The following is a 27,096-nucleotide window of genomic DNA, read 5'->3' as shown; positions in this document are numbered from 1 at the left end:
ATCCTCTCGGGGTAAGCTATGAAACAAGCAGTCAGAAGAGTGAATACTCAGTGTCATGAGTGGTGTGCATACTTTTACAATAATATGGGCACAGAATAGATTGTCGCCTTTAGTACATTAGGGTCACTAGAATTGTTTTTGTATCCATGCATCTTTTATATTTACTTGCATGAATTTACCACAGGTTCATAGTGGCCTTTGCCATTTTAATGCTTACAGAGCCTAAAGCTTCCAAAATGCCTATCTGGCCTGTACATATTTCATTAAAAATAAACTCTCTATAATAAATAAATATATAAAATAAATAAAATGTTGCCTTTGGAATTTCTATAAATAAATTTAACTTTTTATTTTTTCACTAAGAGGTCTTTGCTTTAAACTCAAGGGGACGATACCCCATGAGCAGTTAACTGAAAAGTCTCTTGTTTAAGTAAGACTGCACCCTCCATGCCTTTGTAAATGCAGCGTACACTTGAGCAGGCCACCAGCCAAAAATCCTGATGAATCAAAGTATGGCAGCTATGCTGATATATGATGAAGTACAACTGATCAAAAATTTAAAAGCGTGTCTATTTCCCAGCATGCATCAGTCCTTTTTCTTCCTTGCTTTTGCTTCTTTCTTTCTTTCTTTCTCTTTCATTCTCTCTCACACACACACACTCTCTTCTCTCTCTCATAATAAATCAAGCGAGTGGGCATAGGCTCTCCTCCAGGAGGAGAAACCTTTAAGTGCAGAACAAAATCAGCATGTTCCATCCAAGCCTCCATCATACATTATGCATGCGACAAAGTTTGGCAACAGTGGAGCTGATGTGATGGCACAGCTAATCAATAAGAACCCACCGCATTAAACCTTTATAGTGGTTACTTTTTAAGGGCTCAAGTGAAGGAATTGTCTTTGTCAACTTTGGCTTAAAATATCCTTATATAGTTCAGGTACTTTCTCAGGGTCCACGGGTCTCGGTAAAAAATGTGTAAATTTTTGATGCCGTTTAGTCCTAGTCCCTTCTCTTGGAGTCCCATCTTTATTTAACGCAACATAATATCGTCTTCCAGTGTCCACATGTTTATATAGATTTGATGAATATGTATTATACCAGTTTTCTTCAAACTGCTCTCTGAATACGCACTCCTGGGTTAATTTTTCCTGAAAAGACAAAAGAAAAAGCAGTAAGAAACCAGTACTAAAAATAACTTTCTATCCATTTAATGTATGTATTACCATATTTAAAGGAAACATTACAAGATCATCTTTACTTATCGATACCAGTAACTCATTGCAAGTATAGCAAAATGTGCTAGATAAAAATTCCTAATGTTAACTATAGAAAAGATTCAACAGAGCTCCGTTGTTTCTATGTGTTGCCTAAAACAATCACAACATAGACAACTATGTGTGAAAGCTAAAAAGCTCTTTCAATAACCTGTTTTAAAAAACAATAAAAATAGCAATGCTTTAATTACCACTCATTCTAGAGAGACAAGCAGCTCACAGCCAGGTGATGTTAATGGACTTTTTTTTTTTAAAAATTTTTTTTTTTTTTTTTTTGCTGCAAAGGATTTGAATTGTGAGATACAGCAAAAGGAAAACAGAATTGTTTTGTGGGTTTCAAATATAATTTAATGCCTTAAAATCCAAGTGAGTTTGTTCCAAAGAGTAATAGAAATATTGAATTGAAAGAAATACTATTTGAATATATGTTACTTGGCTTATTAAAACAGAATTTAGAGTCTGAACAATTTGCTAAGCGATAATTCTCCACAGAGATATATAGGACACCTAGGTTTGTCTTTTGTTCCCTTTGCACCTGATCCTCCAGTCCTCAGCCTAGGCATAACTCACATAGGCAACAAAGCAAAGACTCCAGGATCTTGTCCTTCAATGGCTAAAGTAAGAAGAGCTGTAGAGCCAATGAACTCAAAATTGAGGGCCACTGCTCAACACACAGTGGGGAACAGAGTTATCAAGCCCCTGAGAGAGCCTCATATCAGAACACAAGACCTATAGAGTGAGGGAAAGAACTTAAGGAGAAAGTGAAGAAGAGCCTCTGATCTTTATAACATGCGAAGAACTCTGATCCTCCAAGAAGAAAAAAGAATTTAGAGCCACTTTTGGCCCCAGATTCATATGCACAGTTGTCAGTGAAATGAATAGGAGCCACATCTATCTATCAGCCAAATTCTGTTTTCAGCTGTAACTCCAGTGGAATGACTCAAATTATTCTGGATTTATACCATATAACTGAGACTAGAATTAGGTCCTAGGGGACAGATCCTCAGCTGTTGTAAATCAGCATAGTTCCATTGACTTCAACTCAAGCTCTGGCCTTAATTATTATAGAACTCCAATCACTATAATATTTTGCACAAATGATGATAATGCTTTGTATGTTATATGCATTTATTATCAGAAGATCTCCAAGTGCTTGGCAGACATTAACGAATTAAACCTTAAAACACACTTGTGCAGTAGGTATTACACTTTTACAGATGAGGATACAAAAACAGAGTGACCTACGTGAAATGACTTGCCCAAAGTCACAAAGGAAATCTGTGACAAAGACAGAAATAGACTCCTGACTCCCAGCCCTGGTCTTTAAGCACATGACCACCCTCTCCCACGTGTGTGCATCCTAGATCACAATTTGTAGGCAACTTTTTAAGATGTTTGTATTTATCTTTTTTTGGCGTTTTTGATGGCAATTTAGTCAAATATTTTATACATTGCAACACTGTTCGGGTATTTGTTTCTGTTTAGAAAATGAAGAAAAAAATATTTGTTTTCAATAAATCCTCAAGCATCAGTGGGCCCAATCTTGCAACCTGCTACTTGTGTAAGATTTAATCACACACGATGCCTCATTGACTTTGAGAGCTGGGATTGCACCAATAACACATTTTTACTGAATTTTTTTTAAAGTTGAGAATTAAATGTGTTCTAGTAGCCTCCCACAACATATATAGAACATTACACAGGCATCTTTGAGATCAAGATCTTTCTTATACTAACCAAATAATCTTTAAATACTGCTCTTGTCTTAACATTTATTTTACTTTGGGTGATTTTTAAAATTACTTTGTGTTTTTTAATAGCAAAAGCAGATGCTGATTGGTGTTGTATGCTGTGCCTTTAGCTCCACGGGGGACTGAAACTAATTCATATTAAGTTTTCTGCTCTCTGCAGGGAATCAGATCACATGACATGCACTGCAGAATCAGTCCTTGTTAAAAATAGAGATCTTGATAAAATGGTATTCTGTCCTTTCTTAAATCCATTAATTATTTATTCACTTCATCTACATTTCATACATACTGAGAAATAGTCTTTTAGTACTATCAAATGTATATTTTTATAAGTATTTTCCCATACCCAGGTATACAGTTTAAAATACTCTATCCCTTCATCTGGAAGGCTTAATCAATTATGACAACACTACAGTATACTTAATCATCAGACCTTGATTGAGTTTATTTATTATACTGCATTCTGTATTCCTTCCACATATTTTTCACCTTACAGTTTCAATTTCTATATCATGAAGAGTTCCCAATTTTCCTTTTGGAACATAGCTAGACCTTTTTTGTACCATATCAAAATTATTCATTTAGGAAAAATTGGTATGAGATCCATATAGTACACACTGTAATATTTTTCTTCCCAGGATATGGGTGATAATTTATACATATATAAACAATCATATTTTTATGTGAAATGTGTATTTATAATATCATGAACTGATACGGTATGGCAGTCTAGGACAGTTGGAAATTTGGGGTTTGGTCTACAGATCATTGCAGTAAATAGACTTCCATTGACTTTGATGGACTTTGGACAAGGTGCTCTGTTAGCTAGTGATGTAACACTAATCCACGACCAAATGCAGATTGCATCTGATTTTTCCCTCCCTATCCTCTCCCCACATGGCTGCCACAGCAATAGAGGCCATATAAGTTCTTAGATAGATAGAAATTGCTATTAATCAATATTGCAAAAAGCTGCAGTAGTTTACACCCATATTATGAGTGCCCGTGCATCTTATTAAAGACAGAAGCACACATAATTTACGTGGAGGAGAATACATAGGAGCAGAGAATGATGCATGCATGCAGTAGTTTTGAGCAATAACATACGTGAACCCATCTGGAATACCCTTTTGTCCTTCCAGCTCAGTATGTGAACCATTCACAAAAAGCCAACCCTGAGGTTTTGGGAGGGAATATTATTGGTAAGTGTTTCCCCCTCTGGCTGTGATTTTCTGAAAGTACATTGTGCATATTCTGAAAGCAGAAGTTGGCCTTAGAGTACTCCATTGCTTCTCTGTGGTGTGATCCGTAGCTTATTTAATTTTTTTTTTAATTACTCATCTGCGCATACTTTACAGTACAATGTATTATTTAATCTTACTAGATGAATTCTGCTCGAGACCGACACATACATCAAACATATCTAAGTGGGATAGCAGTGGAAACTCTAACCTTTACTCCTGCGAGTTAGAGTTTCCACTGCTAATCAAGTAAGGCTCTGCTCAAGATTTGACCTCGGAACTATACAAATCAGATGTTGCACAACACACCATGTTTCCAACTAAGACAGTTTATAGAGTATTCCACTATAAAGCGATCAATTCTCATTTTACTGTATTTCCATGTTTTACCTCTTTTAGCTTATTTAACTGTAGCTGTTAATATAATATGTATCTTTGAACTATTCAATTCTATCACAGGGCCCAAGTGATGAATATGGATTTAATTCAGAAGTCTGCTAACCTGGTGCTTTGGAAGAAAATCTGGTGAACATTAGCTACTATGGAAACCCCATTCTCTTTTTATATATTATCCACAACTTAGCAGGGAGAAAACAGTAATTACAACATCAAAACTTTCAGCCAGCCCCATTAAAAGACAGACTATGAATTAATAAAGTGTCGGACTATCGGACACCACAATGGATGCCTGACTAGATTATTTTTAAAATATATTCTTGAGGAGCAGCTAATTTAAAATGTAGAATAATAAAATAAGAAAATGTTTAATCCATATGGGTATTACTCTGAAAATGACTTCATTGTAAGGCTAATTACTTTTATTGGACAAATATTTCATATTATATATTTGTGTTGCTTAGTAAATGAAAACAAAGTATAGTATCCTGGGCAAAAATATTCAGTATCTTTTTTGCCCTTTTAAGGCCTGTTAATTGGGGCTACATTTAAAGCTGTATAATGATTTTGAAATCTGACCATTTACCCCATCCTTACTAAAATGACAATAAACATGCCATCTATCCTGCTTGTTGTACACTCTTATTTCTACGCAACACATCATTTTGTCCTTCTTCACGTGGACTACTACATTGATTTGAATCAAAGAAGCCACTTTACGTGTAAATGCTTAATCCAAAAGTCCCAGCACATTATAAAAATAAGTAAATTTGATTTGGTCAAAACTCTTTCTATATCTACTCTACATCACAGCCATGATAGTTAACCCTCTCTTAAGAAGAGTTATGTTTTCAGATATATTCTCCCCTAAATATGTGCTTGCAACGATTTAAGAATTGGCCTGCTAAACACAGGGTTGTGAGTTCAATCCTTGAGGGGGCCATTTAGGGATCTGGGGCAAAAATCTGTCAGGGACAGTACTTAGTCCTGCTGTGAAGGCAGGGGACTGGACTCGATAACCTTTCAAGGTCCCTTCCAGCTCTATGAGATAGGTATATCACAATAATGAAAGTTATGTGCTCAATGAGAGGAAAACATAACTATACAAAATGTAATGAACAGACCCTTTTAATTTTTAAGCACTTTTCCTCACTTTTTTACTTGCAAATTAGGGCATTATATATAAAATTGGTCTCATACTCAGTCTGAATAGGCTATTAAACATTTACTCTAACTGAAGAGCGATCATAAATATTATAGCAGCCATACACAGGGTTACTTTCTTGTCTGATCTCACATATTTAGCAAGATTGGTCCCTGGTTGGATGGAAGATCTCTAGGGAAACCACAGCTACTGTTGGAAGAGGTACTGGTGACTGAGGAGTGTCACTTTTCTTTTTGAGTTGGTGAACGGAGCTGGATAAGCACTTTAGTTGAATATATTATTTCCTGCACATTGCCATTTTTCTCCGACAAATATGTTCAAGCAATATTTTTGGCAATATTCAGCCAGAATACTATCATACCTAATACTATTTATTAAATCATTTGACAAATGATGACAAAAATGTTATTTGGTTTTTTTAAACTTTTATTGCTGCTGAAACAATGCCCAGCATTATACAGCTGAAGGAGACGACTATCAAATAATGCACCAAACTGAAATTCAGGCCAGTTATGACACTTTTCACAAAAGCAGGGATGTTAGGCCAAGTGTCTTGGCTGAATCCCAATTGGGTAATTACATTTTGCCTATCTCAAGTCACTTTGTATTTTCAAATGGCTACTGTTTTAATCTTAGCTTCCTGTTCTAAAGGGTTGTGTATGACAAACAATTGCATTATGTTATACATATGTGAAGGTTTTATTATGAATACACCTCCACTTACTATATTCTGCGTTTGTTTATCTTCAATCATCTGGAAGCATTTTTCAAGCATTATTGTATCCAACATCTTCTATCCAAAACAATCCTAAAATTACCAGCATAGCTGGTAGAACATGGTCTGCTTGTTGGCGGTGTGAGCAGAAGGGCCAATGACTGACTGGACATAGAAACTATGGTCTCTCTAGCTCAGAGATGAGACACATTGGCAGGGCAGCAAAACTTGCTGTTCTTTATATAAGGAGAAGATTTCAGCATTGATGATTAAATCCTGGGAGTTTTGCCATTGACTTCACTAGAGCCAGAATATCTATCGGGGTGCTGGAACAATTTTCATAGTGGGGATGCTCAGAGCCATTGAACCAAACTGTAAACCCTGTGTATAACGGAAACCACTTCAAGCAGCAGCACCCTTAGTTCCAGGACCTACAATATCTATCCATCAATCAATCAATAAATCTCACACACACACACACACACACACACACACACACACACCTCAACTCCACAAGACAGTCTTTCATTTTACTGACACTCACTCTATTTGGATTGCAACTTTCCTAAGACATCAGAGAAGTTTTTAATATGTGCTTTCACTGGATATGTAATCATTTATTTCAACATTTAAAATAACTCCAGTGCGGATGGATTTACTTCTGCCAGCAGTGACTGTGCACTGTGTACATCTGTTTACTTGTTCTAATGTATATATAGGAACACTTTAATTATAGTCAGTTGAATGAAGTAGATAACTGCATTTACTTCAATGTTTGGATACTGAGATACTTGCAAACTCATCCACAGCGAGATGATCATGCTAAGGGCCTCCACAGGCTTCCATTGAAAGAAACTGCAGAACTCTCAAGGGAGAGCCTCAGCTGTATAAATTGTCATAGATCTATTGACTTCAAAAGTTGAAGAACTGCTCAAAATTTACTTAGGCAGGACTGGGACTTGTGTTGTTTTCTTTACCAGTCTTGCCCAACAAAGTCAGTCTGTAAGGAAAACAACCAAAAGGCCAATTCTTGAGTGTTTTCCTATTGTCTTCAGTGCCAACAGGATTGGGATTATTCTGTGCCATACACTATTTACACCACTAACTTCTTTATTTTAGGGTTGCCTTCCATACTCAAGAGTACAGCTGCCAATATGATCAGTGCATCTGATTCAGAACACTTGGCTGAATGAGTCTCAGTGAGCCCTTCCAAGAATCTGAAAACAAGGTTTACATGTTTTATATTATGCAAACTGACATCAGACCCAGCCCAATTTCTACTGAAGGCAGTAGAAAAATTCTCATTAACTTAAGTGGGAGTTGGATCAGGCTTATAATGATAACAGGAAAAAAATTAAAACACTAAATGAATCATTTTTGGGGGGAGGGATAGCTCAGTGGTTTGAGCATTGGCCTGCTAAACCCAGGGTTGTGAGTTCAATCCTTGAGGGGGCCACTTAGGGATCTGGGGCAAATCAGTACTTGGTCCTGCTAGTGAAGGCAGGGGGCTGGACTCGATGACCTTTCAAGGTCCCTTCCAGTTCTAGGAGATAGGATAGGATATCTCCATTTCAGACACATTCAGATTATTGAGGAGTGTAACTTGACCCAGGCCATCCTTGCTCCCCACATTCTATGGGGTCAAAAGGTATCAAATATGTAAAATCAGGTATACTGCCCTGCAATCATACTATATATTCAGAAGACTATACTATATACTATGTTGTAAGACACAGTAATATGAAGTAACTTTTTAAATATATTCAGACATATTACCGTATATACTCGTTCATAAGTCGAATTTTTTTAGTAAAAAAGGGACGCACCAGAGACAGGGGTCGGCTTATGAACGGGTATAGAGAGGGAGAGGTGGGACACAGCCCCTCCCCCCAACAGAGGGAGCAAGGAGACGCAGCACAGCCAGCAGAGCCAGAAGGGAAGAGGCGGGGCCAGAGTCTCTCCGCTTCTGGCCACGCTGCTCTCCCCCCAGCCTCCAAAGCAGCTGCAGCTCCGGGGCTGGCAGGCTGCAACTGTGCCGCTTGGCCCCACCCCACAGAGCAGGCTGTGGCCGCGCTGCCGGGGCATGCTGCGGCCGTGCCGCTGGAGCACGCTGTGGCCGTGCCACCCGGCCCGGCCCAGCCCGCTGGAATATGCTGCAGCCGCAACGCCAGGTCTGGCCCGCCGGAGCAGGCTGTGGCCGCGCTGCCCAGCCTGCCGGAGCAGCTCCAGCCAGGCCAGAGACATCCTCCCCGGCCCTCCCCAGATAAGGTGGGAAGGGATGGGATGGGGAGAGTGTGGGGGTCCCAGGCTGGGGGGGGGGTCATGTGGGGGGTGGTCACGGGGGTTACTCCCTTGACTCCCAGCTTCTCCCCCCCCAAAAAAATTCCCCACCAGTTGCTGTTCCGGCCGGTCAGGGTAAGCAGCTTGCATGCTGGGACACTTTGTTTACTTAGGTTTACCTCCGTGCCTGCGGACGCTCGAGGTAAACAAACCATCTCAGACCACCAGAGGCTTATCTTGATGGCCCGGGAGCCAAAGTTTGCTGACCCTTGAATTATAGGGTCGGCTTATGAACGGGTTATAAAAATTTTCCATTTTTACTTATCCATCTTGGGAGGGTCGGCTTATAAACGAACCAGCTTATGATCGAGTATATACGGTAATTTAACCAAACTTTGTTTAAATACAATGAATATATATAAAATATAGCCAGGCTGTTCAATCAGTATCATTAGATAAAGTTGTCCTTTATAAGTACAAATCAATATTTAAAAGAGTCATATGATCCATAACATTTTGCCCCAATGCCCAAAATAAAAATATTTTTATAATAATACAGAAATAGTAATAGCAATTTATAGAATTTAGAATATTTAATTTTAGATTCTTTCAGTAAAATAGTTTGTTCAAGCTCTGGTAAATTAGATTTCTAGGCCCCAATCCTTCTACAGGCTCTTTGGCGGCTTACCCGCACATTATACAGGATTGGGATCTTATAATACTATAATTCTAGAATCAAAACTGTGGATGCAATTTAAACTTCTGTGTTGGACAAGTTTTTAGGTCTATTAAAAAAAAAAACACATACACCTCTAACTCGATATAACGCTACCCGATATAACACGAATTTGGATATAACGCGGTAAAGCAGTGCTCCAGGGGGGCAGGGCTGCACACTCCAGTGGATCAAAGCAAGTTCAATATAACGTGGTTTCACCTATAATGCGGTAAGATTTTTTGGCTCCCGAGGACAGCGTTATATCGAGGTAGAGGTGTACTATTAATTTTGGACAGATCTAGTCATGCAAAGCCTCCACTGGAGTCTGGCAAGATCTTGCTGAGTTTGCTGGGTACTGCGTACCCGATGCCATATCTAATGTTAGTCTCCCACAGAATCTACTTGAGGCTACTGAATGTAACCCTTTCATTGGTCAGCTAAGCAGAAATAAACTGATATTAAGGCCATTGTGTCACACTTGCTCCCTAACCCACTGCCCCAAACCACCACCACCACTTTTACCTGGCAGGATTCATTATCTTCTTACATTTTAGCTATTTAAAGATTATGGGTCTGGGTTTGTCAGCATACCATTTTTTTGCTCTTACACTTTGGGGAATTGAAGACCCAATTTAAATATTTCAGGGAGCAACTACTGAAGAAAACTAATCATATTTTTCCCTTTAAGACAGTCAGTGATCCTTAACATTCAAAGGCTGTTTCTTCTAGTTTTGTTTTCCAGATTATCCACTTTTCACATTTGTCCATTCTGAGTTTCGATGAGATAATTTTGCCCTAAAATTACTTGTTTCAATATTGTTTGTCATTCATTTTCTAAATAGGACATGAGATTTAACATCAGAGTTCTCTCAGAAAGGCCAGGAATATATTCTGTGCTGTTGTGATTTAAGTTAGGCTCTCAGAGGTGCAACTGTTTCAGCCATCAGTGACGGCTTAGACAAGTCAGCTGCCTTGGGTGTTTTGTTAACTACCCTCTCCCCCACACCCCAATCCTGAAAAAACAGTGGAATCCATCTTTAATTGTTCAAAATTTATCCAGGCAATTAATTGCAGCTTTGATGACAGAAACTTTCTCTAGTAAACTTTTTATAAGACCTACTGTACAATTTAGCATAATTAACATTCCTTGCTTCAGAAAAGTTTAGGATTTGAATAGCTGGGGAGCAGCAAATCAGGAATGCGGTATACTTTAAAAAGACACGCAGGGAAGCTCGCACAACACTTGCCAATTTCTTTTGGCCCCCAACTTTCATGAGCATCCAAAATTTGAACACATTTTTTAAACAAAGTGAGGGAGGGGAAAAGGTCAGTAAATCAAGGATTAAGTAATGTCCTGCTTTGGCATATTTTAGTTTATGATGTGTCTGTCATTTAACTAAAAGAAATAATGCTACTTCTTTCATATGGCTTGGCTAGGTAGCAATGATTACAAATCTATATCTAGTTTTGATAGTCAGCATGTTGCTGCAGTAGTGAGCTGGGGAATGTCCTTGAGGCCTCTGGTGAAAGAATGAAGGGGACACTCAGATATGATGTGCTCCATTGTTTGTGCCTGGTGACAACAGTCGCATAAAGGTGCTTGCCTCATTTTCCATTTAAAGGGGGTTTGTCCACATCTCCAATGAGATGTCCTGAAGCAATTCAATCTGCACCAGTCTTTCCAACATAAGTCAAAACCCAGTGGTTCCTCAGCAGCGTCAATAACGAGCTATTTGTTTTGAGCTGTTGAAATGTTCCGTGTGGCTCTCCATTGAACCTCAGCATCAAAGTTGAGTGTAAGGGTCTTGATGCAGTTCTACAGAGGGTTGCAGGATTTTAATCTTGTCTTTGGTGGGTTCTGCATGTCATCATGCAATGGGATCCTCGTGTTTGCATTGACATGGTTGAGAAAGCCAGATTTTTGGGCAGCTTTTCCAATCTGTGGAAGCTGGATGTGCGATAGGACCGGGAGCCAGTCTACTGGCATCGATTTGAGCATCCCTGACACTACACATATGGCGTTATTCATTCAATGACTCTATAACAGTATTACATGACTGGTACGTTGCATCGTAAGAAATTGATCATAGAATCAGAGATAACAGAATCTGAGAGAATCACTTAGGTCATTCAATCTTATCCCTTTCAGTTTCATAAGACTATGCTGAGGCCTAGTCAATATTTCAAATGAAGCCCTATAAAGAAAATCTAGGTGCTGTAGGTAGTATGCTGGTGATTCATTAGCGCTTCCCTTTAAATCAATAGTGAACCAATGTCCCTGCACAGTGCCAGGGATTATAACTGAATTTTAGACAACACAACCAGGGCCAATTTCCAGTTTTACTAAAAAAGTTAATCTGCCCAGATGAACAGAGAGTATACCCACGTTCTCAAAACTAGGTATACATGTTCATATGCTGATTTCAGATGGCACAGTACCCCCACACCCCAAAAATCCCCCTTTCTTTTCCATAGAAATTCCTCCATACCTTTGCTACCATCTCGGTTACTTGCTGAAGCATCCTTCAATCTGCATCCACTCCCACCCCATACATCCTGGAGGAACAGCACTGGGCTATTAACACTACTCAAGTTTTAACAGGCCTGCCCCATACAAATCCTAAAAGGGTCATCTGGGAAGCTGAGGGCAGACTAGAAACCTTAGGCAGGTTTTCCCTATCTACGGCTACTGAGGATCAGCGGGCATCTTTCAGGCCTGTAGGCTCAACAAAGATGGAGCCAGCAGCAGGGCAGGTTGTTTCCTGCCCCATCACAGAGGGAGAGAGAAAGGCTCAAGTTCCTCTTCCCTTCCCCTCCAACAACAAAGACCCTTTTAGAACTGGGGGTCAGAAGAAAAGCAGCCACATCAACTCTTGCAGAAAAAGAGATGAGATAATGAGCACCTTTGGTTACACCAGAGTGTGGCAGAAAGCAGTAATGAAAGCCGCCAAGTCACTGCCTAGAAAAACACAAAAGAAAAGAGGGGATTCCTGCAGGAGGGGAACAAAATTGCAACACCTGTAAAATTTCAGATGAAACCTGTAAATTTCGTCTGCTTTCATGTGAACCTTCAAGCAATCTTGTCCTAATGAAACCTATCAGCAAAAGTTCATAACCAGAGATGCAAAAGTTTTTGATGAAAACAGGGTCAAATTTGTCATGATTAATATGAATATGGGTAGTTTTTTCCAAACCAGTTCTATTCCGATCACCCTCAAGCTAAAGACACCAGCTTCCACATGATTAGCCCAAGCCTGGCATTGCCTTGTGAGTCCTGAGCATCTATTGCCATTAAACATTACATGGCACTTTTTAGAAGCATATGGGTGTTAACCCGAGTGTAATGGCCAAATTCCAACTTGGATAATTGCCTCTGTCTACTTAAAACAACCCCCTTTCCCCAGGCAGGGAAGCTTCTCTTAAATTTGCCTCCTGAAAGTGCTTTTAAATCAGCAGGCCTTCCAGGCCCGTAAGCCTAACTTCAGTAAGAGGCAAATTGGTTGAAACTATAGTAAAGAACAGACTTATCAGACACACAGATGAACACGATTAGTTGAGGGAAGAGTCAACATAGCTTTTGTAAGGGGAAATCATGCCTCACCAATTCCATTAGAATTCTTTTGGGGGGGTCAACAAACATTTGGACAAGGGTGATCCAGTGGATATAGTGTACTTGGACTTTCAGAAAGCTTTTGACAAGGTCCCTCAACAAAGGCTCTTAAGCAAAGTAAGCAGTCATAGGATAAGTGGGAAGGTGGATGGATCAGTAACTGGTTAAAAAATGGAAAACTAAGGGTAGGAATAAATGGTCAGTTTTCAAAATGGAGAGAGGTAAATAGTGGTATCCCCCAGGGATCTCTACTGGGACCAGTGCAGTTCAACATATTCATAAATGATCTGGAAAAAGGGGTAAAAAAGGTGGCAAAGTGTGCAGATGATACAAAATTACTCAAGATAGTTAAGTCCAAAGCTGACTGCAAACAGTTGCAAAGGGATGTCTCAAAACTGAGAGACTGGGCATCAAAAATGGCAGATGAAATTCAATGTTGATAAATGCAAAGTAATGCACATTGGAACTACATACAAATGATGATACAAATACATACAAAATGATAGGATCTAAATTAACTGTTTCCACTCAACAAAGGAATCTTGGAGTTACTGTGGATAGATCTCTGAAAACATCTGCTCAAAGTGCAGTGGCAGTCAAAAAAGGCTAACAGAATGTTAGGAACCATTAGGAAAGGGATAGATAATAAGACAGAAAAGATTATAATGCCATTAGATAAATCTATGGTGTGCCCACACCATGAATACTGCATGTAGTTCTGGTCACCCCATCATAAAAAATAAATAAATAAATAAAATAAAATAAAATAAAAAAAGATATATTAGAATTGGAAACGGTACAGAGAAGGGCAACAAAAATGATTAGGGGTATGGAACAGATTCTATATGAGGGGAGATTAAAAAGACTAGGACTGTTCATCTTGGAAAAGAGACAACTAAGGGGGAAAATGATAGAAGTCTATAAAATCATCACTGGTGTGGAGAAAGTGAATAAGGAAGTGTTATTTACTCCTTCACATAACACAAGAACAAGGGGTCACCCAATGAAATGAATAGGCAGTAGGTTTAAAACAAACAAAAGGAAGTACTTCTTCAAACAACACACAGTCAACTTGTGGAACTAATTGCCTGGGGATGTTATGAAGGCCAAAACTACAACAGGGTTCAAAAAAGAACTAGATAATTTCATGGACTATAGGTTCGTCAATGGCTATTAGCCAAGATGGATGGGGATGCAACCCCATGCTCTGATTGCCAGAATCTGGGACTGGATGACAGGGGATGGATCACTTGATGATTGTCTGTTCTATTCATTCCCTTTGAAGCACCTGGCATTGGCCACTGCCAGAAGGCAGAATACTGGGCTTGATGGGCCATTATGCTGTGCAATGAGGTTGGTACCTAAAGACTTCCCTGCTCCCCCTCCCAGGAGAGGCTGATCTCACAGTGGTGGTGAAGGGAAGTGGATTCTAAGGTATTTGGGATTTTTCAGGATCAAAGATGCTAAGTGTTATTGCAAGGTGACATTATTTTCCAATAGTGTTTTTTCTGTCCTGTTCTTACATATCTGCAGTGATGTTTTGACTACTTACCTAGCCCAATTGCTCTTAAGATCTTTTTTCCCCTAACATATAGCCTAAACTTTTTCTCACTTAGTTTCCTTGCTCCTTGTCCTACCATTTGAGAGACCAAATAATTCTCTTCTTTTATTTACATTGTAGTCTGAAAGGTATTTATGGAATGTGACATTATGCCCTCTTACCTACACCAAGTTATTTTCTGTGGACTATGAAAATGTCTCTTCTCAAAATGTCTTATTTGCCAATCTTTGGATTTCTTATATATGTCCTTGCAAATTTACAGGAACAAACCAGAAGCGCATATAATAACACAGATGAAGTCCTGACAAGATGCTGTAGCAAGGTATTATTACCTTCCTAAGCAATACACCCACACTATAATATATGTCTCTTCAAACACACACAGTGCTTTTGTCGTGCAAGGTCATGCTTAGTTTTCTATAGATTATTTCATGTAGGTCTTAATCAAATTAGCTATTTTCTAGACAAATAATTTACAGACTGAAACACAGATATTCATTTCCTCTTCCAGTATCAAAACTTCACTTATATCTATATTAAATCTCATCCTGTTGCATGTGCTCTATGGTGAAGGGGAATCATAGGGGAGTCAACATGAGTGGAAGGGACAAAGTAGCTGCACAGAAGGAAAAGTTACTACAAAGCAGCCTCCCAATTATGGCCACAGAGAACTACCTCTGGCCTCTCCACGGATGCAACACAAATACTCAGTTTTGCATGGTCAAGGCCAGAACATGGGGGTAGAGACGAGGACTCTGAAAACAGCCACTCTACATAGCATGTTCCTACCTGAGAGCAGCTTGTTACAAAGAAAAATCATTTTACAGGCATTTAAGATTTTAAATGTTATGATGATGATGGAGGAGCTCCTCCTTTTGAAGCTTACATATTGTGAAGAGGGGAGGACAAACAGCTAGTGGGGATCTACCTAAGAGGCTGTGCTTTAGGAAAGCCAGGGGGGGTCAAGATTTGCCAAAACTGACACTGTTGTTCCCAGCAATTTCTTGCCTTCTGTGAGAATTGTCAGTAGTCACATACCCTGAGTGTTCTACTCTGCCACCTGTCCCATCTCCAATGGTGCTAAAGATATCTCAGGATAAGGCCTCAAATTCCATGCCTTTTAACACAAAAAAGGGAGGATATGTGCCTTAAGGCAGTTGATTTGGAAGTATTGGACACACTTCACACCTTTTATAATGTTCATCCAGAGATATTTCAATGTAAATACATATTCTTCCCTCTCACTGCATCTACACTAGCAAAGTTAGTACCTGTTAACAGTAACAACCAGCAGAAATGCACCTGCTCTGATCCTATTACACTAATGTAGACTAGGTACTTTTGACACTGTCATAAAAACCTGCTTTGAGCCCTGTGTCCACTAGCATTTGCACAGTAGCTGAAATATGGGTACTAATTTTGCTAGTGTTGACAAGGCTTTTGAGTATCATAACACTGAGTAGCCATTAGATCTTATGTTTCATTGAAAGTAATACAATTTGATTATCATCAATCTTTGGTATGCTGCATCTCTGTAGTATGAGGACAGGCAATCTCTTGTCATGCATTTAAAAATGGAACTCCCCAGTCTGGCAATCATCCAATCTGAAGGGCTCCATTTTTTAAAATATAACTTTGAAGAAACGTTTAACAAGGAATATTTTCACTAGTTCAGTGTGACATTATAATACAAACCTAACATGGAAAAGTTCTGTCACATTACTAAAATTAACTTCCCAAATCCATTTATTAAAGCCTCATCAGTAAAAAGGAGTCATTTTAAAATTATTTTCCTTTTGTTATCCTTAGATATTTGCTTTAAATAAAATCTGGAAAGTGTAGCATAATTTAATTGGTTCATTGGACATATGTTTATCTGCTTAAATGATTCACCTCATGAACTGAAAATCAGTAATATTACTGTTGTTTCTCTGCATAATTCAGCCATATAACTGCTTCATAAGTTAACTGGTTCTTTGGACTATTGATCAATTGCACAATAATTATTTCTTAAGATCGCCCATTTAATCACCTCTGTCCTTCTGGACTCTCCTCCCACACCCCTCAAGCCCCACTTCTCTCATCCTGCTCCATCTCCAAAAAAAGGGCAGTCATCCCTGACTCCTCTATCTATCTCCCTGCTCTCATGGAGAATGGTGTCAGAGGACAGAGGATGAAACCTGGATCTCCCTTGGAAACTGCTCTGCTGCTCATGTGGAAGCTTCTCCTTTTCTACGCACTCCCCACCCCAAATCATCCCCAATGGAACATATGTTGGGGGCACTGGACTTCTCCTCTCCCGCTCTTTGTGCTCACAGCCCCTCCCTCGCTCCTTCAAACAACATTTCCTCCGACACTTCTCACCTATCCCCTCCCTGTAGCTGTCATCTACTACCCACCTCACTCTTCCCCAACCCTTTTCTCACTGACTAACTCCTGACTCTCCTATCTCATCCTCAGTGCCATGCCAAACTCTCCACCACCTTCAAGTCCTTTCTCCCTCTCATTGCAAGGCCTGTCCCAGCAATCCCTAGCTCTTGCTCATCACCAGTATCTGATTCCTCCTGCCCCTGAAGAAAGCCCAGTGACTACACAACTTTCATCTATTCATGTTCTCTCCATCAGTCCTGCCACCCTCCTTCACTACTTCTTCATTCTGACTCTCATGCTGGAAATCCCTAGACACCATTTTTCCTCCCTCCTCAAACCCTCCCTGCCCCTCTCTCTCTCTCACAATCTTGCCAAGTTTTCAAACACAAGAACAACAAACTTCTTTTCCTCGCTTTTGGGGCCCTGCATAATTTAGCCTCTCCCTACCTCTCCATTCTTGGAACTTCTGCTGCCCCTTCCAAGGACGATAACTTTTATCACTGGTTCTCCATACATCCCTTATGCCTGAAAACCGCTCCCCCAATATATCCACAAACCAGCCACCTTGTCCTAACTAAAATCCCTCCTTATGACCGACTTCTACTACGATGCCTACTGTAAATGGCCTGTTAGCCATGATCATTTATAAACAAGGGACATTAAAACTTCCTGACTACTATCATTTAAAAAAAAAAAACTTGAAAGTTGTAGTCTGTCTACATAATCACTCTTCCCTGCCACTGTTACCCTTGTCCTCCCCGCTTGTTTATTACATTGACTTGCTCCATCTTGTCTTAAGTTAGATTGTAAAATATTTAAAGCAGCGACTATGGGTTTGTACAATGCCTAGCACAATGGACCTCAGATCTCATTAGGGCTTCTGGGAGCTACTGTAACACTAATAATAATTAATGCAATCAGATGAGAGCATGATTTTTGAAACTGGTAAGGAACTTACCGAGCCATACAGTTCTCCTTTTTCATTCATTCCAAGATAGAGTCCACTGTCTACCCCTCGAATGCTGACCAGGCCCACTGCTATACTGATAAATTCCAGTATACCTGCAAAATACAGAACAAAAGAAATGTACAGGATGTTTCCATTTGAAGATTATTTGCTTTTGATTGATCACTAATTGACAAGGAGATATTATCAAAATTGTTTTTCCACTTTAGGGCTGTCTCTCCAACAAGTAGGAGAACTACTGAATGTGTTATTTTAAAATACACAATATGTGAAACAGTTAACTCTCCTAAGCCTCTACTAGAATGATGCATTGCAGATAGCATAAGGGTGTCAAGCGAAGAGATTATTCTCAACCTTTCCCAGCATTTTTTAAACAAAACTCTACAGCATGGTCATATTACACAATGTTTATCAGTATCCTGATTTGCACCACAAACAATAAATTCAACGAAAAAATGTAAAGTATTCAGATAGATTCCTTAATCATGTTAATTTTGGCTATAAAATTTGTTTTGCCAAATAAATCCCTAAAAACATGTTTTAATAAAAATTGCAAGAGGAAAATAAAATGTTATATGTTTGCTATGAGAAGCATTTATTTCCAAGCATCATCAAATGAGGAATACATACATGGAAAGAAATCTACTCACAGCGCAGTCCTCCAAAAACTTGAGAAATGAAAATCTGAGGTGCAGTACAGAGCCTCACACACATTTGTCTACAAACTATTCATCTAACTCTCTGGGATGATATTTTTACTCATCCTAACTTTGAAAATTTAAATATTCCTGCTCCAAATAAACCTGCATAAATGATTTTTGTACATTTTACATTAATCTCCCAACGAGGCATTTGTGCACTACAGATCAGAATGTTCTGCAGAGAAACACTGTTTCTGCAAAGTTCCTAGAGTTCAGGGTGCACGTGCATGGTACAGCGAGTATCTGCAACACCAAGTCACCTGGTTCTGGGTTTTTTTCCCCTCCCTTCCCTGCAAATTGCTTACCTCATCAACGAGGATGCTACCACCCAAGACTTGTACAAATCTAGAATTTCAGTGGAACAAAATAGACATCGTTTTTCATTTTGGAGTATTGGTGCAAGACTACTATGATCTCATAACAACTATACTGCAACATTAATACAAAAGAAGCATATTGCTGCATTAAGCTACTTTCTGAGCCATATGATAAAATGTAGAGAGGCATTTTCAATAAATTGGTAGAATGTGTATCTAAAAAAAAGCTTATTGGAAATTATATTTACATAAAACAATAAAATAATAGTGTAATATTGCACTGTTGAGGCTTATCTGGCTAATAAGTACTTTCATGGATTTATGACCAATTAATTTTTCGTCTCTCACAAAATAGTCTGTGCACTAATCAATAACAGGCATGAGCCATATAAATATAATAAAATATAAGTCAAAGCCTATGGGAAAATTTTGTAGCCAAGATAATGTAATGTATTCCCTATAAGGGACTGTTGATCATTACTTTATATATTATTCAGCACTGCACTGTATGTTTACAGTTTTGATAACCCTGACATATTAAGGCCTATATATTTTAAATTGCTTTGTACATATGTACATAGAGAGGGGGCTTCACTAATATAGTGGGGAAATATTTGGTAATTATGGAATTTTGTCTTTGAAATAACAACAAGAGATGGTATGCAACATACGGTATTTATGGTGGTGTTTCAGACACAATCAGCCCATTGAAACAATTAAAACTTTCCCCTTATCATTGCATATATACTTCCAAATCTTGTTAATGAGGCTTCTTCTGTAAGGCTTTCATTGAACTATCATATTACTTGATATACATTACCAGGGAATTTTAAATGAGCCAACTCTTATATTAAGTGTATAGCATTCCATATTGTAGCTCTAAGTTAGTAATGTTGAGCATGTATAAAAGTGGAGCATAACCTTAATTGCTACTCTAATTTCAAATATTTAGGTGCACATTGCTGACTGTCTGGGGGGTGGGGGAGAAGTGCTGTCATATGTTCTATTGCAGCACAGTAGCAGATTTTTCAAGGTAACTGGCAATCAACACCCACATATTTGAGATTACAATAGAGCCATATGAATATTTTAAATACACAAGCCCATTCACAACTAGTATTATATATTACACACTAGAGTACTTCAAGAGATTATTTTGGGCCTACCCTGTAGTCCTTACTCTCAAGCAAAACTTTCATTGACTTCATTGGGAGTTTTGCCAGTTTAAGGATTGCATGATTTGGCCTTATGCCCTTGTGAATATTTTCACTTTATAGTTTGTGTAATGTACACGTAGTACTTACAAGTTGAATCGGATAGTAAATTAAAAGGGGTATTTTCCCTTCAAAATTAGAGTAGTCCAAACTAAAATACCAGGACAATACACCTCTAAACTTTGAGGCTTAGGCCCCATTTGTAGTAAAAAATCTGACAGCCTCCAAAATGAAGATATAATTTTCTAAAATGTGTGAGCATCTTATTCTCAGACACTGAGTATTTCTGCTTCGAGGCAGAATCCAACTTCTCTCTAAGGAAGTTGGGAAGAAACTTCTCCTGTGGGAAGGTTATTCAACAAATGCCTGCATCGGTATTTCTTGCACCTTCCTCTAAACGATCTAATACTAGACCATGTTAGAGATACTGGACTAGATAGACCATTTGTCTGACCATGTAGAGCAATTCCTATATTCCTACCAATGTCATGGGAGGTGAGTGGGTACAACTTTTATCTAGTCTAATACACAATAGTAAAGACTGGAACTACGAATGTATTTTCTTTGGCCTTAAATAACGAATACCACCTTTCAGCTAGGGACTGTGTTTGTCCCACCCTTTGTACATTTCTGTTTTTCACTCAATATAGTTATTTATTTTTCATATTGCAGGACTGAGGCACATGTGGCTTCCACTTAACACCCTAAAATGTCATAAATCACCAATACACTAAATAAGCATCATTGCCATCAGCGAGTTATTTGTGAAATTTCCAGAGAGGAGGTAATGAGGTGCCCAGCAGAGAGGAGGGAAGCCACAAAGGACCTGGAGCCAAAGAGCTAGGTAAATAGCACTGTGCTCTAGTATATTTAGCAGGTGATAATGCTTCCACAGAAAAAATAGAGAGGAGGAAAAAAGATATACTCCCTGGCTATGAAGTTACTGAAGTTCAGACTCATGAAACAGATAGCTCAAAATGGGAAGGGGAATACAGGAAAGAGAAGGGGGGGCGGGATTTCCCAGGCTTTCCCCTAATCCCTACAGATCACTGGAGCAGCCCTGCTGCTGCAGCTTCTTTCTGGACACCTACTGTCTGCTTTTGGAAAGCTCCGATTTTGGCACTCAGCTGGAACAAACATTTCAGCTGGGAAGTACTGCCTGCCAGTCACAGCTGTCACCTCTCTTTTCCTACATGGCCACAGTAGGCCAATTAAAACACCAGAGAGCAGCTACAACTCCCCGAGAGGCAGGAGGGCCCCTCAGGCTTTGACAGAGCATGTTGACCCTAGATAACTTAAAATAGCTGGCAAAATTGCTGGTTGTATTGGTCAGTGGCAACCGCAACTCAGCTGCAGTTCCAAGGATGCTATGTTTTGTTGTAGTTACTGCATCCAGAGGTGTTACAACGTTTCTGGGGGTGGTGCTGCTGCATCATCGCCACCACACACACAGAGCAGCAGTCACTAATGGAGGAGGGGAAGAGAGAAAATGGGAACATTTTTTCTTGCAGGCTTCCTTTCCTCTCTCTGGTATCCTTTATTTCTCATCCAGGCCCCTGGAATGTAGTCCTTACTCAGGCTAGACACCCCTGAACTCAGTGAGAGTTTTCCTTGTGCAAAGACTGGATAGCCACCTGTCTTGGATGATTTAGACATAACAATTCCTGCATCTTGGAGGAGGTTAGACTAGATGACCCTTGCAGTCCCTTCTAACCATATGGTTCTATGATTCTAAGACTAAAGGATAGAGCTAGCTACCTGCATTTTTTTTTTACAATGCCAGCCCTCTCCCCAACCCAGTCCCTTCCAAGAAGTGAGTGGAGGGGGTAAAAAAAAAGAGAGAGAGACGAGATCACATATACACAGCACCAGAAGGAGGAAGGGAAAAGTGCCAGAAGCTGTTTCTGCTGCTGCTGCTTCCACTCCTGTTTCTGGAGCTATTGTCTGCACCCCCTCCCCCCCTTCAGCCGGGCGGGCAGCAGGGGAAAGGATGTTAGTCACATACACTGCAGCCACTGCCCAAGGATTGCTGCAGAGATGCTCTAGGTCAGGCCATGCAGCACCCTGTGGATCACTGGCCTCCACAAGGGGAAGAAACCCCGCTAGATTTATTGTTCCCCGCCTTGGCGAGCACCTCAGCCTGCCCCCTGTCTCCCACAGGCTCAACTCTGGCTGGTCCCGCAGTAGCTCCATAAAACACACTGCGCCCACACACACCTTTCTCCTGAACAAAACTCGGATCCCAAGCCTAACACAGTCGCAGGCTCGCAGCGGTCACGGGTGACTTATATAGACAGTCGAGTGGGTGGTTTGCAGGAGCTTCCTCCTTCCCTTGTTGCTGGTACAGATGCTGATTGCTGCGCTTCTTTGTGGCTGCGGGTCCCGAAGCGGAGGTCACCTCTCAGCATCTTCCCCCCCCCCCCGCCCCCCTGCATATTCCTGGGTTTTTAATGCTGTGCATGCAGTGCGGTGCTGACGCAGAGGGCACGCCTCTCACTGTCCCGGAGTTACTGAATTTACAATGACTCCACTGTCTACCAAATGCCCTAGACCAAAGGAGACTGCATCAAAAAAATCCTTTGTCACCCCAGAGAGATAAGGCTTTGATCACATGGGATGGCATGGGGGGAGCTAATTCTGCTGTCCCTGCGCGATTTTTTAAGGTGTACGTTTGGCTGTAAAAATACAAACTATTAAGGCTCCCAGAACACAGGCGAGCTGGATTCATGGCACGCCTCCAAAATTGCATCCCAAAGTCGACTTTTTAGCTGAGGGCTCCTCTGGGGCAAAGCGGGGCTCCCAGAGCGCACGGGGGGGGGGGTCACAAACAGCCTCTGGTCCCCTTTGTCCTCCCTTTTCCTGAGGAACTTCCTGGCTCGGCCCCGCAACCCCCGCTGCCAGCCCTCACCCCACGGCTGCCCCAGTGGGGTCCCGCTAGCTCTGGGACAGGAAGGACCTGGCTGTACGTGCGGCATAGGACGTCCCTGACCTAGAAGATGGAAAGGAGACTTAAAGTCAGCAACATTTACTAAGCGCCCGCCCGCCTGGGCACCGGGGATGCCATCCAGCCCTGGTACACCTGCAAGGAGATAACACCGCCCCACCATAAGTCAAACCAGGACCTCCTCCCAGCGCCTCCACCCCGGGACCCTCCTTTGCAAACCCCCACAGCCCTGCCTGCAAACGGGCAGGAGACCGGCCCCGCGCTTTGCTTCGGCAAACTGCCGGGAAGGCAAAGAGCTCCTCCGCCGAAGCCCCGCCGCAGTGCTAGAGCAGAGCAGCGGCCCCCTCGCAACGGCTCGGGTTCGCTCCCCAGCACTACGGCGGCAAACCCGAGCGCCGGGCAAGAAAACAGGCTTCGAACAACGCGGTCCCCGGCGGCGCGCTGGGCAGGACCAGCTGGCAGCGCCCCTCGGAACGGGGGAACCCGGAGGGGTGTAGGACCCTGCAGAGTCCCTCCTGCTACGGCCCAGGCAGACGCGCGAAATAGCAGCCGCCGCCGCGCGGCCGCCGTACACCTGCTAGCGGCGTGAGCCCAGCTCGCCTCGGAACACACCCGAGCCGCCTGCTGCCGCTCTCTGGCAGAGTGCTTCCCCGTGCTCTGCAAAGGCGCCAGCTCAGCTCCGTCCGGGAACACACAGCCTGCTCCCGGGGTCTTTAGCTAACCTGTGTGTGTGCGCGCCCACGGCAAGGGCGGGGAGCCGGGGAGAGTGCAACAATCAGGCAGCTCTTACTGTCAAGCCCTCTCTCAACTTTCGTCCAGAGTTTCGGCTAGGCTGGAAAGCCCAGCTGCATTGCCCGTATTATTTTATTGTCTTCATCCTAGTTTCGGCCAGACAACGGGTGTTACTTCCTCTGTACGTGTGTTTGTGTATAAAATTGCAAATCGTTTAGCAAAACAATCCTAAAGCAGGGAAAGCCCTGCCAGTTTCCCTGTTAGCTGCTGCTGCGAGCTCTGAGAGCGGTGTGCTGCTGTGTGTGACTGAAGGAGAGTGTTCGGAAACAACGTTAAATTATCAGACAGAAAAGTCTGACACCGGCTGCTATACGGTGACTGTGCACGTTTTAATCCTCTCCGCCCTCCCTCGAATACCTTTGGAGATCATCCCTTACAACACTGGTATTATCTAAACAGACCCACAAAGCAATAAAATACAATTTAGATCTTGTTCAACATCTGGCATTAAAACATGAAGAGGAGAAAAAAAAACCCACCCCAGGACTTTGTTTTTACGACCTAATTTAAGTGCTGTCAGGTGGGTTCACTCACAAGTTAACTCCTTCCAACAGCCTGGAAGACTGGGTAGCTACGAAGGCACCACCCTCCTTAAAAACCAATAAGTCACTCCATCCAAAGTGACTCGGCTACTTTTATATATGCACCCAATAGAGTCTTTAAAATTACACTGCCAGGAGGGTAGCTCCAGGCCTATTTGCCTACGTGTGCGCGCACAGGCTCTTAAAAGTGGATGAAAGCATAAGCCCTCCAGTTCTCAATGCTGAGTCACAAATAGCGACCTCTGGAAATGAAATCCACGGAATGCTCTTTAAAATTAGCTCCCAGCTTTACACACATAGCTCAGAGAGCCCACATTTTGCTGCATGCTTATGGAAAATGACAAGCACCGGTCTTAACTGGATACCTGCGCGCCCTATAATTCCTACCTCCTACAATGTATTGTCATTATTCTTATTTCATGACTAAGATCTTGTTTTATGCACGCAGAGATCATTCAGAGAGAGATCTTGTGCGGACAGGGAGGGTCTGCCGGTGGATCCCTCACTGAAAATCAAGACGATCAGTTTATAATTCAGGTAGTTAACTTATTAAGATTTTTTAAAAATCCTTCCATAAAAGTGGCTACAGACTGAGAGCCACTCCCTTCAGGAAACTCAGTGGATTTTAAATTGTAGTAGTTACTGATTAAAAACCCTTTAAACTCCCGAAATCAGCCCATTCAGTAGAAGCGTCCTGAACAATTAACAAAAACTCCCAATATCTCTCTCTACCCTTAGGCATAACTTAGAGCTAGAAAATATTACTACTAAAAATACTGCAAGTGCCGCTGCTTTGGCTGCTGCAGTTGTGCCACCCGCGTATCTGCATTTCCGTACACATTTCTTTAGCTGGCCCGTCATAACAATAAATCATTCTCCTCCCGTCTCGTTTCCCCCCGTCTTTTTATTAGTTCTATCACAGTATTTCATCACATGACCACTAAAGGGTTAATGATAATACCTACCAAATCTGCTGTGGTCTTGCCTGGTTCCCTGGATAGTACCATTGGGGAAGATTTCTAAATGAAATCCAGTCCTGCAGTATAGCTGCCTCCGCCTGAGGATCCCCTTTAAATGGTCCAAGTCCGTGACTGCAGGCCCCCTGGGTAGCCCACCTGCCTCAGACTGACCCAGGTGGTCACTTAACAAACCCGGACTATCCACCGGCAAAACGGGCACATTCCCAAAGGGTACTGCATCCTGCACACCGAAATAGTTCCCAACTTCACCTAAGGGAGCCATCAGAAGATTCTGTTTTTAGAGAACAAGAATAAACAATAATGGTGCCAAACCCAGGAGATATAAGATTGGGTATATCCACTCCACTTCCCCTCCCTATTGCAGTTACAGAGAAAATGTTCTTTCTTCAATCCATTAAATGCATAAATAAAAGTAATATTCTGTTTTGACTGGTACAGGGTCAAGGTCAAACCCCTGTTAGTCTAAGAAACCACCACTTTATACTCACACACTGACATATTTATAAACATATATATGTGTATATCTATATATATGTATATATATCCCCAGCTCTTAGCAAGCAGTAAGGTCTTCAGCCCATCCAACTGTAATAAGGAAAAAAATCCGTAGTTTCTCCATTTGGTTTAAGATAAGAATGACCATAGCAACTTAAATACCTAGGCGTTATAGGGATTTTTTTTAAGATGCACAGGCTACGTCAGGATTTATGGATTCTGACTCCAGAAAGGCATGCGCTGTTTTTACTCTATAACAGACTGCATACATCAGCATGAATCCTGCAAGGGGGCGGGGGAATCTCACGTTGCTGGCGGAGATAAATCCGAAAAAGAAAAAAAAGAAAAAAACTTTTGACGTCCAGATCTATTATCCAGAATTCTCAGGAGGCTCAGCAGATGTCCGCTGGTTTAGAATTATTGACGATCCACAAGCAAAGCAGAAACGTACAAGTGCTTGTGTCTTTCTTGGCTGGCTCGAAACAGGTGTTGCTTCTGCAGGGCTCCCTGTGAAATGTTGTACTCCAGCACTGAGCTGCAGCTCTTGACTGTGGATCTCCATCCAGCACGCAGAGTGGCGCAGGAAGAGGCATTGGGCTGGGTTTAAGGTAGTCCTGATTGCTACTGGGAGGATTCTCCGAGGTCCTAGCGCTCAGCTCTACCTGCTGCAATACAGATACGGCTCCAGCTCTATTCACTACTTAAAGTAGCTCTCTGACTGCTCTGCGGCAACGTATGCATGCACATGATTAAATAAATGCCCAGAAACTTTATGGTATAAATGAAACACGTGCTTAATGTGTAAAGCCACACTGCTGCTGGAAGCAGGATCTCTTTGGAGATCCCTGCAGAGTCAGGTCCACCATAGCATTGGATAAAAAGCATTATCATTGTAACTGGAAAACTACTCTGAAGGTGGATTCTGACATTCCCGGTGTTATTTGCGATAGGGGACTTAGAGGTCACTGACGGTCTGGAAATCAACCCCGCTCTTGCGAATGTAGATAGAAATACCAGCCTCTGTGTCAGAGCAAATCATTGCTGGTTACACTGACAATTGTATG

General features: G+C 41.3%; 1 protein-coding gene across 1 annotated transcript; it reads right to left on the bottom strand.

Moving 5' to 3' along the window:
* Positions 1 to 636: 636 nt before the first annotated feature.
* Positions 637 to 26,104, bottom strand: LOC113406823 (fibroblast growth factor 9). The gene is made up of 3 exons (XM_026653577.1): positions 25,523 to 26,104; positions 18,039 to 18,142; positions 637 to 1,147 (listed from the first exon to the last, which is right to left on the bottom strand). The coding sequence occupies exons 1-3, from the start codon at positions 25,797 to 25,799 to the stop codon at positions 902 to 904; spliced, it is 627 nt and encodes a 208-aa protein (XP_026509362.1). The 5' UTR covers positions 25,800 to 26,104; the 3' UTR covers positions 637 to 901.
* Between the last annotated feature and the right edge of the window lie 992 nt (positions 26,105 to 27,096).

Source organism: Terrapene carolina, unplaced genomic scaffold (assembly GCF_002925995.2).
Source record: "Terrapene carolina triunguis isolate 2854851 unplaced genomic scaffold, T_m_triunguis-2.0 Scaffold141, whole genome shotgun sequence".
NCBI classification, from domain to species: Eukaryota; Metazoa; Chordata; order Testudines; family Emydidae; genus Terrapene; species Terrapene triunguis.
Note: the sequence above shows the minus strand (reverse complement) of the source record. Positions and strands in the feature narration are given on the sequence as shown.

What these genes read in the sequence shown, in the direction of transcription:
- LOC113406823 (XM_026653577.1), bottom strand. Translation starts at nt 25,799, where the DNA reads ATGGCTCCCTTAGGTGAAGTTGGGAACTATTTCGGTGTGCAGGATGCA. An exon ending in GCAAGACCACAGCAGATTTG is followed by an intron (nt 18,143 to 25,522) that starts GTAGGTATTATC and finishes TGTATTTTGCAG; the next exon opens with GTATACTGGAATTTATCAGT. An exon ending in AAGGAGAACTGTATGGCTCG is followed by an intron (nt 1,148 to 18,038) that starts GTAAGTTCCTTA and finishes TTGTCTTTTCAG; the next exon opens with GAAAAATTAACCCAGGAGTG.